This window comes from Platichthys flesus, chromosome 18, assembly GCF_949316205.1.
Source record: "Platichthys flesus chromosome 18, fPlaFle2.1, whole genome shotgun sequence".
In the NCBI taxonomy this organism is placed as follows: domain Eukaryota; kingdom Metazoa; phylum Chordata; class Actinopteri; order Pleuronectiformes; family Pleuronectidae; genus Platichthys; species Platichthys flesus.
The window spans coordinates 8,899,777-8,911,892 of record NC_084962.1 but is presented as its reverse complement, the minus strand read 5'-3'; the positions used below and the strand labels follow the sequence as shown (position 1 = coordinate 8,911,892).

Sequence of the window (12,116 nt, the reverse complement as noted above, 5' to 3'; positions counted from 1 at the left end):
AATAGCACCAGGCTGCCTATCCTCCGCGATGCTGCACAGATGGAACCATGATGTTACACGTGTTTACCTTGCACACATCTGCATCTCCCTCACAACCGACCGATATGCATTCATGATGTATATACATGACTAGAAATAGCACATTAAATCAAATTAGGGGGAAATCTGATTCTGTGGGTCGCATTTGCTTCTCCACGTGATCTAACACCGATAACCACCTGATAATCGATCGCTGCTGTGTGAGGATGAGGAGGGAGCGACGCGTGTGGTGTTGACAGGGTGACACCCTGAGTCAGACAAGCGTCTGAGAAGTCATGTTCCAGACGCGTGATGATGCTCAGTCCAACAATGTCATACACTTTACTCCATGCGCAAACCTCCTGAAACCACCATGCAACCATCACAGCTCGCACACCCAATCAATCACATGCAATCTAATACCCAATTACATAATCGCTATCGCTAACAGCATATGGATTGTAAACACATTCATATTGCGGTGTTGATCCGATCTGACTGCATGCACCTGAGCCAATCACAGCCGTATGGCACCCACCTACATCCCATCGTGCCCAGGCACTGAGAGCGAGATTTACTTGGGAACAATGGGAGTCGCATATGGCTAAAAATACAAAAGAAATGCCTTTACCTTTCAGAGTTGGTGTCGGATCGCTGAGCCTGCAGGGCGCACATGAGCCTCACATGCACCGATAGAGGAGAGGAGAGCAGGCTGGAGAGGAGAGCAGGCTGGAGGAGGATGAGGAGGATGAGGCTGGTTGTTGTGCAGCTCAGCGTCACTGACTGGAAGTCTCCGGCGTCTTCTCTGCGTTATTGTGTCCGCCTGCTTCTTCTCCAGCGCTGCCTTTGAATGCCTCAAACCTACAGGATTTACTCAAACCGACGACTTCACCTTCTGGTTTATCAGCAATGTCCTTCATCGCCTCGCTTTCTAATCAGCAGTTTATTTCCATCTGCTTTAGTCTTTTCTCCATTGTTGTTTTGTTGTCTTTGATAAAAGGTCACTCCAGGCTCCTCATACTGAATAAGAGCAGGGACACCATACAGTTTACGTGTATATATAAATCACAAAGGAAATATTCTTGACTGAGACTTAAGCTGATATTATATTTAAAACTTGTTTTTAAATGAACAAATTACCTAATGTGATTTTCCCACTACAATTGTAATATTCACATTAGACTCATTACATTAATAAAGAATTAATCTTTGCTTTTTCTGCATGAATTGTTGGTAATTTTTTACCATTTTTTGCAAGTGGTTTATTGTCTCCATAATATACAAGGGGCATAATGGTTCACTATTTGCTAAAATTAACAAGAAAGTGTTTTTGAAGTTTGAATGTTAATAATAGAATTTTGATCCATTTACGTGCAATTTAAGTGTATTTCAGATCTTTCTGTCAAAAGAGAATCCAAACTGCAATGGAATGAACTTTAATAAGAGGAGTCAAGATAGATATATTCAAGTTCAGCAGGGTGTAAAAGAGCTCTGTGTTAGAGAACATGTTTTTACCTTTATTCATTATGAACTATAGAGCTTTTACAGTCCTCTTTTTTTGTTAATTGGTTATATTGTGGTACAAACAAACAGTTTTGTGGATTTGTTCTCAAGGGATTTCTTTGCTCTGTAAAGTTATTATTTTATTTCAAAGTACCTGGGTATAAAAGCAAGTTCAGGCGTGAATAATTAATCAGTTACAATCACAACTAGTTATATGTATTTGTTTGAAGTTTTAAACGTACAACTACATGATCTGAACTGTATGCCACTCCCAGAGTTTTCCAATTTTTTTTTTAAGTGGATGATGAGGTCATGGTCTGATGTAATATGATTGTCCAGACATGATATGATGATGTTGCTTGTATTTGCATCAGAGAAACTGAACTCTTGACTTAATACATTCAACAAGGACCTTCCACAGACAACATGGCTAAACAGCAGTATAGTTTGAATTTAGTTGACTGAAAAAGTTCGAGTGACCCCATGTGGAAGGACAATGAGGTTACACCAGGTTGGACCATCAGCATTCATGGGGTACACCACTGTTTCAGATGGAAGCTCCTTCTTCCAAATGTCTCCCAAATAATTATGACAGACAACAATTGAAACATCCTAAAAAAAAACACTCCTGTATCAGACTTACTGTAAGAACAGATTTCTCATTATTTGTAAGTGTCACAGAATAGTTCAATTGACCTGATAAAATGAATGGGTTACCCAGTTGTCATTTTATTTTAATAAAATTATATAGTTGACTGTCAGATAGACTGTATAGTAATTGGGTGGATTATTAATATTTATTTGAATAAAATCAGTTTGATATTGTCGCTGTTGGGATTTGTTTTTTTGATCAGGCGCTCATACGTGACGTCATTGCGTTTCTGAAGACCCAACCCAACCCATCAGGAAGACAACAGATTTTTGTTGGGATGCTGATTTGCGGCTGTCGGTGTTGATTTGCAGCTCACGTCATTTTCGCCCAGAGGCGAAGATAATAATAAAATGCCATTATTTGATGGTCTGGGCAGCGGAGGAGAGAAGACTGCGATCGTCATTGATTTAGGAGCAGCATACACAAAGTGAGTGTCAGTCGTTAGCACGCCTTGTTAGCGCTTTGCACAAATTGCTAACCCAGCTCTGTGTTTCATCTCTCAACCACCCGTAGTTTATAATACACAAGCTAAAGCTCATTAGCACATGATGCTTTATAGTTTATACCTGTAGTGAATGCTTCAGCGGTGTTAGCTAGTTAGCCACATAGCCTGTGCTAACTGGGACATTCAGCTAGTGATAGCTGCTGTCAAGTAAGAGTGGAGAGGAGATCTAGAAAATACAAACGACTGTACTAAACGTTAGGCGCAACACGAGCAGCTGCAGCTTCTGAACATCCTCCATGTTCGTATTCATCCAATTTTGATTATTTTAAAGCTGATCTTTTTCATGTCAGAGGTGTTGAGATGTTTTTATATCGTTGTTAAAATAAAATACATAACATGTAACTGGACCAGTGGAACGTCAACTCTGAATTGGGTTTAGCTTTGAGGCCACATTCCTGCTATTAATCCGCTGTGAGAGGAAACTCTCCCTCTCACCATGACTTCTGGTGAAGTGACCTAAAGTAAATGGAGCTAATGTTAGCACATGTTAATCTGATCACTGCCTGAGACTATAAATCAGTTTACTCCTCATCGTACCTCACAGATCTCCCCTCATTTGGGGGATTTACATTGAGCACATTACATTAACCATAACTGCTATAATGAAAATCTCATTTCCTTTCTCCCCACAGTTAATATGGTTTCAGTGATGTGTTTAAATGCTGTTCTACAACAAGTTTAGTCAAAGTGGGTTAAAAGTTAGTAAGGTTGAGAAAGTGGCCTGAGGCAAATCACATGAAGATCGAGAGGAAAGTTCTCTATAAAGAACGAAGTCTTTGTCTGCAGTTGCTTTACCACAACATTTGACACAGAGCTGCTCTCTTCTTTTATTTATAATAGAGAGACGACCGATTTAATATTCTTCTCATAAAATTATCAAGTGGCACCTTTGGCTCTAATAAAAATGATTCCATTCTTCAAAAAAAGAGGATGCAATGTTGGTGTGCATCATGTTTATAATTGTTTGGTTTGCGAGCAGTTCATTAGCAATTTTATTATTGTAGTATGTGTTGGAGCGTTAATCTAACTAGTGTATTTTAATGAACGTTCACAAATGTAAATGTTATCCTCTGCATATCAGCAGCTCAGCTAACAGCTGTGTTTCTTTGCAGATGTGGCTTCGCAGGGGAAACGGGGCCCAGGTTCATAATTCCGAGCGAGATCCGGAAACCAGGACAGCAGCAGGTGAGACACAGCTGTGCGTTACCGGGTGTGATCATTTGGAAGGAAAGGACATCATATGTTAATATTTTGTGTGTTTTTCTCTCTCTCAGGCTGTCAAGGTGGTTCAGTACAACATCAACACAGAAGAGCTTTATGTCATACTCAAAGAGTTTATCCACATACTGTACTTCAGGTGAGACTTGTGTACAGCAACTAAGCAAATAAAACATGCTTAGTGGTCAAATACTGTTCTCCATACAGTAATGAATTTGTACAATATTGTAGTATCTGGCCCTATAAAGGTCGAACATTTGTGACATGCCTCATACACAACATGCAACATTCCATAAAATCAGTGTTTGCCATCTTGTCCGTCTCAACCAGACACCTGCTGGTGAACCCTCGCGACAGAAGAGTGGTCATCATCGAGTCCATCCTCTGCCCTTCTCACTTCAGAGAGACTCTCACCAAGGTGTTCTTCAAACAGTTTGAGGTAGAGCATCAAACATATCAGGCTTTTATGAAATAGACCGATCTTGTTTTGACGAGGTGTTTATTATTTTGTGCCAAACTTATTTTCATCCAGGGAATTTTCTTTTAATAACTTTCAATAAGCTCTTATTGTAAACTGAAAAATAACTCCATTACCAACAGGTTTTTTTTATTGTAAGATATTGAGAATCCACTTATGTGCAGTTTATTAAACAGTTTTCATCAGGTAATAACAAATATTACTTGTAATGTCATATTTAAATGTGCCTAATACATTTCAACATAGATATTGGTATTTATTTAATAAGTCTACATAGAGTTTAAAAGTTGTAAAGAACAGAAACAGACAAATAGATTCAAAAGTTTTTCCGACACTCTTTCACCTTGAAGGTTTTGTGTGTTAGATTTAAAGGCATCTAGTGGTGAGGTTGTATATTGCAACCAACTGAATACCCCTCACCTTGCCCTTAAAAATGTGTCGAAGAACCCACGGTGACCTTAAGGTAAAAGTTCTCTATAGAGTCAGTGTTTGGTTTGTCTTTTCTGGGCTACTGTAGTAAAGGGGTACAACATGGCAGACTCTGTAAAAGAGGACCTGCCTCTACTCGAAAAACAATGATTCCTAGTTTCAGGTGATTATACACAAATAAAAATTATTATTCTCAATTCCTGACGATAGATCCTCCTAAATCCTACACACTTAGCCTTTGTTATCCTTATCCTGTTCCTAATGATAAGAGGAAACTGGAGTATGTAGTGAATATTTGGTTTGACTGTGTTTCAGGTGCCCTCTGTGCTGTTTGCCCCAAGTCACCTTATGGCCATCATGACTTTGGGCATCAACTCTGGCCTGGTGATGGACTGTGGCCACACAGAGACACTGGTGCTGCCTGTATCCTTGTAAACTGTGACTTACTGACTTAAAGAAATACCCCAAACAGAAATAACTACAACAGTTACCAGGAGGTACATGATACAAATGATATCAAATTATTAGTTTTCAGATAAATTTCATCCCGAGAGATTTTTTTTACATCTCTCTCAGCTGTTTGTGTAATTTACTATAGGTAGATTTCTGATGTATTCTTGAATGTAATATACTGTTTTGTAATATTTACTTTGGGGTTGACGTCTTACCTTAACTGTGAAATCAGGTGTATGAGTGCACTCCCATTCTTCCAGCCTGGGAGGCCCTGCCTTTGGGAGGGAAAGCCATTCACAAGTAAGTAGCTGGAAGTGATTGAAGAGGAGAGACTGACTTTGCATGTCACTGTGTTCATTTTTACACACTTAAAAAAAAATCACCCTTGTGTGTTGATTGAAAATGTTTTGTAGCTTTTTGTGCTTCTTTCCTGTCATAACCACAACTGTCTGTCTTGTAGAGAGTTAGACGGCCTTCTCGTGGAACAGTGCACGGTAGACACAGACACCACCACTGGGCAGAGTGTACCAGCCATCATTGGTAATTAGAGAGAAACACCACACACCATCTGTCTCTGTCTTTTTAAAAGACAAACATGTAGCTCTGATGTGGACTGCTCATTTGTTTGACTAGTTAGAATGAAAACACAATATAATGGCTTTGACCCATCATGCATCATTGACTATTCATAAGAGGAACTTGTTTCTTTGTGACATCTGAGTAAATCCTTTTCTCCATTTGTGAATTATATATACACTTGCAGCCTCTTTTAGAGTTTTCCGTCCACATTTTGTCTTGATACTGAATCATAGTGTTGAGCTGTGAGATCCACAGCTGCAGCACAGTGAGAAAAGCTACTCATGCATGCATCGATAATTAAATCTGGAAATATGTTTCATAAAATCCAACCGTGCAGGATTTTGAAGTTGTCCAAATGACAACAAAAACAAGAATAACTCCAGAAAAAATTGTCTTTTGCAACAGTGTTGGTTCTTCCCCCATGACCTGGATTTGTTTTTATAACAAGCAATCCGACTCGATTCTAGTTATTTGCTGCAGTGTGAGCTCATTCTTTCTCTAAACGCTGATTCAGGATCTTGATATAAACTGAAGTGAAATGGGAAATGGCTGTTTTGAAAACAAGTTGACAGAAGAACCTTGTCTCTTTTTCTTTTCTTTTCCTCAGGGACCATCCCAGAGGAGACTGTGGAGGATATCAAAGGTTGGTATGACTGAGATGTCTTTGAATTCATGATCGGCCCCTCTCATCTTAGGGAGGGATCACAATGTTTTTTTATTTCCAGCAATGTCCACATTTTTTAAAAGACACAATGTATCTGACTGTTCTGCTCTGTTTTCACCATTCCACCACTGGATTATTATAAGGAAGTGCAACAAATAAACTGACCACATGGATCACTCATGTTCGTTCTCTTTAATAATAGCAGACAGGCTTACTCTGTTTTCAGGAAACTGGGGCAGACTCCAGCCCGTTATGGTTTCACAGGATAGTTTCATGTTTTGTCTCATTTAGTTTCTGTCTGCAAGAAACTGGTTGAATTGTTTTAATACTTTTCACTGTTTATTGAAGAATGAACAGTGGATTGGGAGAAGCAGCAAATTTTTAGTTTTTATTTCAATTACATTTTTTCATTTCTATCATTTACGTGTGTTTCATTGTGAGAATGAAATACATAATTTACGGGGATAGTGCAACATACTACATTATGTCAATTAAGCTTTGATTAAGGACTTGTGTCCAGTTTGTATATTTACAACCTTTTAATAAATTATCAGTCATTAACATGGCCCAAAGTCATTTGGTATTAAATCATAATAAACTTGTTATCGTTACTCACTGATTCTTTTTTGTTTCCTATAGTGAGAACATGTTTTGTCAGTGACCTGCAGAGAGGACTCAATATCCAAGAAGCCAAATTTAACTTGGATGGAGCAGCAGAGGTGAATGACATGTTTTTAACAGGATCCCTCAGTGAGATGGTCTTTAGTTGTATTCAGGAACTCATTGGTGTAATTTTCTGAAAAACTCTATTTTCTGTTGAATGTGTCTGTAGCGTCCAGCTCCTCCTCCAGATGTTGAATATCCACTGGATGGGGAGAAAATCCTGCACATCAAAGGATCAATCAGGTAGTTGGTCAGAATATGTGCTTTTGTTGGAGTTCTTGTGAAATGTTTACATCTTGTATGTTAGTGTTGGCTATGTTTGAATTTTTTTTCATTTCTCATTAGGTTAATGTCGCTTCATGAAAAAGTGTATGTGATATTTTTTTTGTCTTTGCTGAACATCTCTGTCAGAGGTTCTCATGAACTCTTCTCTTCTTTCTTTTAGGGACTCTGTGATGGAGATCTTGTTTGAACAGGACAACGAGGAGAAGAGTGTGGCCTCATTGATACTTGACGCTCTGGTCAAGGTAGAGAAAATGATTCTGTATGTAATTGATATGCGTGACAGTAGGGTGTTGTATTTGTCCTTATCCTCTCAACTACTTCCACTTTTAGAACAATTTGTTAGTGCACTGAGGACGTGTGCAAATTCATGTTCGCTAGTTTAACAGAGAACAGGAGAAAACATTGCTTTGCCAGGCACATGATTCAGGACTCTTGTACTTAGTCCCTAAATTAATCAAGAGGTTTGTTTCTGGCATGATGTTCTATACACCAATCATAGTGCCATGTCCAATTCCCTTTAGTACCTGCAGCTTTAAAATAACAAGGGAACTCTGCACAATTGACTTCAGACCACAGTTTTGTTGGTCAAAGATCAATGCACCTGACCACTGCTCACTGTAGGACCAGCAGGACCCTGGACACACGAATGGGCACCACCATGTGGGAAAATAACAACTGCACTGGTCTGCAACTATGTTTTTCTCTCGCCCTCTATCAGAGCTGTACCCTGAAAGTTGACGATTTTTATCATCCAAGGCAGACCCGTCAGTTTAAAAGAGTATTCGTATTGAACAACCAAACCTGAAAAAATGGTATTCTAATACAGCCTTCCTCTTCATAACATGCACCCGTGGAGTTGAGCCCGCAGTTTGACTTAGTGCAGTTGCTATGGCGACACTCGGCTGTGGCCATTCCCTGAATCTGGGAGCTTCTTTCTTTCTCTCTCTCTCTCTGTATGGGGATGAAGTCAGCCCAGGACAGCAGCCTAATTAATCTCTAACCGTACAGCAGCAGCCGACATCTCACAGTCTGAAACAGCAGTATGTGCACGACTCTGCTCAGGATGTACAGAAACACGGCTCGGCAGCTCCCCCGAGGCTTCAGGCGAGCTCTGCACACAGAGGGCAGCACTGCAGTAACGCTATCCACGGCAACTCTCATCCATCACATGAGGTTTTTGGTCTAAACCTGTCCTGATAACCACAGAGTGTAGTTCTTCTGCCCCATCTTTTGTCCTACAACACTGATATGGCAGAGTAAATAGGTTTGTGGTGGTCCCAACGGTTTTCTTTACTCATATGTAATAATGGTGTCAAATGAATGAATACAATAAATAATCCAGCTTCTCTTTTCACCGACACACAAGGGATCTAGACGGAAAAGACTCATTCTTCCTTGCAATTCCCACCTTAAAATAAAAAGTGATTCCTGCAAGTGATTTTATTCGGTAAACGGGGGTGTGTTTTTTTCTTTAGTGCCCCATCGACACCCGTAAAGTGCTCTCTGAGAACCTGGTGGTGATCGGAGGCACGGCCATGCTGCCGGGCTTCCTGCACCGTCTGCTGGCAGAAATACGCCTCCTGGTGGAGAAGCCCAAGTACAGCAACGTGCTGGCCAGCAAGAGTTTCCGAATACACGCTCCGCCAGCTAAGCCAAACTGCACCGCTTGGCTTGGAGGTCAGATATGAGATTTTGTTGTTACCTCTGCTAGATTATTTCTTCGATCTTATATAAAGAATCAGGCATGTCACATTAGGTGACTGATATTTGTCATTATTATTTCATTTTCCTTGGCTATATAAGGGGACTGTTGGTCCTTGGCATAGTTGTGCAGTTTGTTGTGTAATTCAATTTTTTTATTGATTTTAATTATCACTACCTAGTGTGGGAAGGCTTTCAGTCATCTTGCAATAAATCATTCTGAATAAATATTTCTTCTGCTTACACTTTAAAAATCCATAATGTCAGAAGTTTTTGCTTGTGACTTCTCTTGATTCATTTATAAATCTGTCTCTTATCGCTCTCTGCTCAACAGGTGCGATCTTCGGGGCCCTTCAGGACGTCCTGGGAAGCAGGTCGGTGTCACGGGACTACTACAACCAAACAGGTCGCATCCCAGACTGGTGCTGCCTGAGCTCCCCTCCACCCGAGTCTCTGTATGAAGCAGGAAAGACTCCTCCTCCACTAATGAAGAGAGCCTTCTCCACAGAGAAGTAGAGCATTCTGCAAAAATCATGTTCTCTCCTTCTGCCTATTAGATCTATACATTTAACATCTCATCAAAATCTTGTGAGTTTTTTAAATACACCTACGGCTCTAAATGTTTGTCATGTCCAGTAGTCACACTTACATTTTTGTGTGCAGTGATTGTGGACTGTTTGATGGTCAGACGAGCAGGTTCTTGACGGACAGAACCCAATGGGGTTTAGGTGATTACATGAAGTATTAGAGTTTTAAGGTTTCAAACTGTCCTTCTGCTGCATGCAGCCAGGTCAACTGTTGAAGAATCATTGAGCAAGGAGGTGAAGATGTATGTTTTTACTCTTAATCCCACTCAAGTTTGTTCTGGTTTTGGTTGAATCATATTCAACAGAAATGTTTTAATACCCTACAACCAGGTCAGGTTTGACTTTTCCATTTGTTTCAAAATGTCACTAAACACTAGAGAAACATTCCAGTGTCATGTCATCAAATGTGAAGATACCACTCTGAAGTGGTACCACTTGACTTTAAAAAAAAAAGGAAAAAAACTGTTTGATTTATTTATTTGCACATGGCAATGTCAAGTCATTTAATCACGTTAAAGGCCCTGCAGACACATAGACAGCTACTCATGGTTATCAGTAACTTGCTCTAGCATCAGAACAAACAAGAGACTCAGTTCAGAGAAACAGTTCTATTCCAACTAAATAATCGGAAGCACTTGTAAATGTGTTGATCATTGTTGTGTACAAACTGTAAAACACATTTCAAACAATGACATGTTGCTCTGTAACCCTCAAATTCAACGAATAAATATTCAGAATTTAATCAGACGTGCATTTCACTGATTTTTATTCAGAATTATTTCTTAAAGAAACAGCCAGAACAGCATCAGCGGTTTGTGTTGAGAGGCTCCCAGCATAGTTTTGAATATAAATACAGTTACAACAAATGAGTGCACATACAGTGTCTCACTCTCCAGACTGTGTAGTCAGATGTGTTGGTGCAAACTTGCGTTATGACCACTTTCAGTAAAGCTTACTGTTCCCTCTACACAGCTACAGATTAGGTGAACAGTGACCAAACAAAATAAAAACATTTCATCACAATGAAGACTGTTGTTCTTTTTTCAGCCCACTCCTCGTGTTTTCTCTGTGTGCGGGGCTGTGTGCGTCTATCCCAGAATGGAGTTGCATCTGTTTGGCCCTTTGGGTCACATCCATCTCTTAGCCCGGCTACCGTGGGCTTGGGAACCAGTAGCAATACCCACAATGCATCAGCAGCACAATACTGGGAAAATGGAAAATAGCCATAAACATTGAATGGAGGAGAAACAAAGACCTAATAGTAAAAGGGGTGTGTATGTGCTTGTCTTCTCTGTCGAGTCAGATGGTCATCATATTTTTAAACATTCATATTTTGTGATGAAATGGGCTCAGTTGATGGTTCAAGAATAAGGTTAATGTGGTAGGAAAAAATAACCTTGTTTACCTTTCTTTTTTTCCATCTATGGAGTCTCTTTAAACTCCAGAGTTTAGAATCGAAAATTCCCTTTCTGCATCATGAACGCTCAGATTAACTTTACAGAGTGCACACCCCCTTGACTTTGGATACAGGGACATTTGGCTTGAGTTATCACAGACTTATTCAGACTGTTGCTCTATCATATAATTAAAGACAGCCATGGCCTCGGCTCTATCTTAGGATGTAGAGCTGCACAGCCCAACCTGCTTCCTCCGCTCCTGCTGAGGGAGACCCCCATCCTCCCTCGATGGGGACTGGGACTGGAGCGACGGTGTGGTTCCCAGACCAAGAGAGCTGCAGCTGTCCGTCTGACCTCTGGCTGTCAGACTGGGACTGGGAGCAGGAAGGGGACTCCCCTGGAATCGGGTGAGTCCCCGTCTGTGAGGAGCGTTCGCCAACTGGAAAGAAAAAGCTTGCATATCCAAATCTGTCGCAGATCATACACGAGATTTCATAAATAAACTTTATCTTGCATTAGATCCAATTAAGACTCATAGATCTAAGTTTACAAGGTTCACAGTTACGTTCTCCCCATCTCTCTGTTTGTATTTGTTGTGTTTTGGACTGTACTTGTAACATCAGGAATATTGCAGGATGCTGATCATCAACCTGAATAGAGCGAGAGGTTAATCTGTTGAGAGGGAAGGCCTCATCCATCTTGGTTTTCTCCTACGTAGTGGTGGATCACCAGAACCCTATTATCCCGTAAATAACACTGGCTGTGAAAATACATTTGAGCCCTCCTAATAAATGGAAGGTTTGTGTGGCATCAGAAGAGGTGAACCGTGGCGGGGATGCACCTGTAGCTCATTCTAGAACGTGAACACACAAGCCAACCATTGTGCAACAGCTACAACTATCAAGTTGTGTTTGCAGCCCTCACACCAGATACACAGTCAGCAGTGAGCTTGTGATTGTGGTTGTGCACAAACACGACAAAACT

The 12,116-nt window shown here is 40.3% G+C and overlaps 1 protein-coding gene across 1 annotated transcript; it reads left to right on the top strand.

Moving 5' to 3' along the window:
- The first annotated feature begins 2,414 nt into the window (after positions 1–2,414).
- Positions 2,415–10,477, top strand: actr10 (actin related protein 10). The gene is made up of 13 exons (XM_062411629.1): positions 2,415–2,600; positions 3,791–3,863; positions 3,953–4,035; positions 4,227–4,335; positions 5,119–5,226; positions 5,489–5,556; positions 5,717–5,796; positions 6,443–6,478; positions 7,139–7,218; positions 7,332–7,405; positions 7,608–7,689; positions 8,923–9,124; positions 9,483–10,477. Exons 1-13 carry the CDS (start codon positions 2,524–2,526, stop codon positions 9,662–9,664), a joined length of 1,254 nt encoding a protein of 417 aa, XP_062267613.1. The 5' UTR covers positions 2,415–2,523; the 3' UTR covers positions 9,665–10,477.
- Positions 10,478–12,116: the final 1,639 nt, after the last annotated feature.

Coding starts and splice junctions, on each gene's coding strand:
- actr10 (XM_062411629.1), top strand. CDS start 2,524: ATGCCATTATTTGATGGTCTGGGCAGCGGAGGAGAGAAGACTGCGATC. Junction 7,690..8,922: donor TACTTGACGCTCTGGTCAAG/GTAGAGAAAATG, acceptor TTTTTTCTTTAG/TGCCCCATCGACACCCGTAA. Junction 9,125..9,482: donor CTGCACCGCTTGGCTTGGAG/GTCAGATATGAG, acceptor TCTGCTCAACAG/GTGCGATCTTCGGGGCCCTT.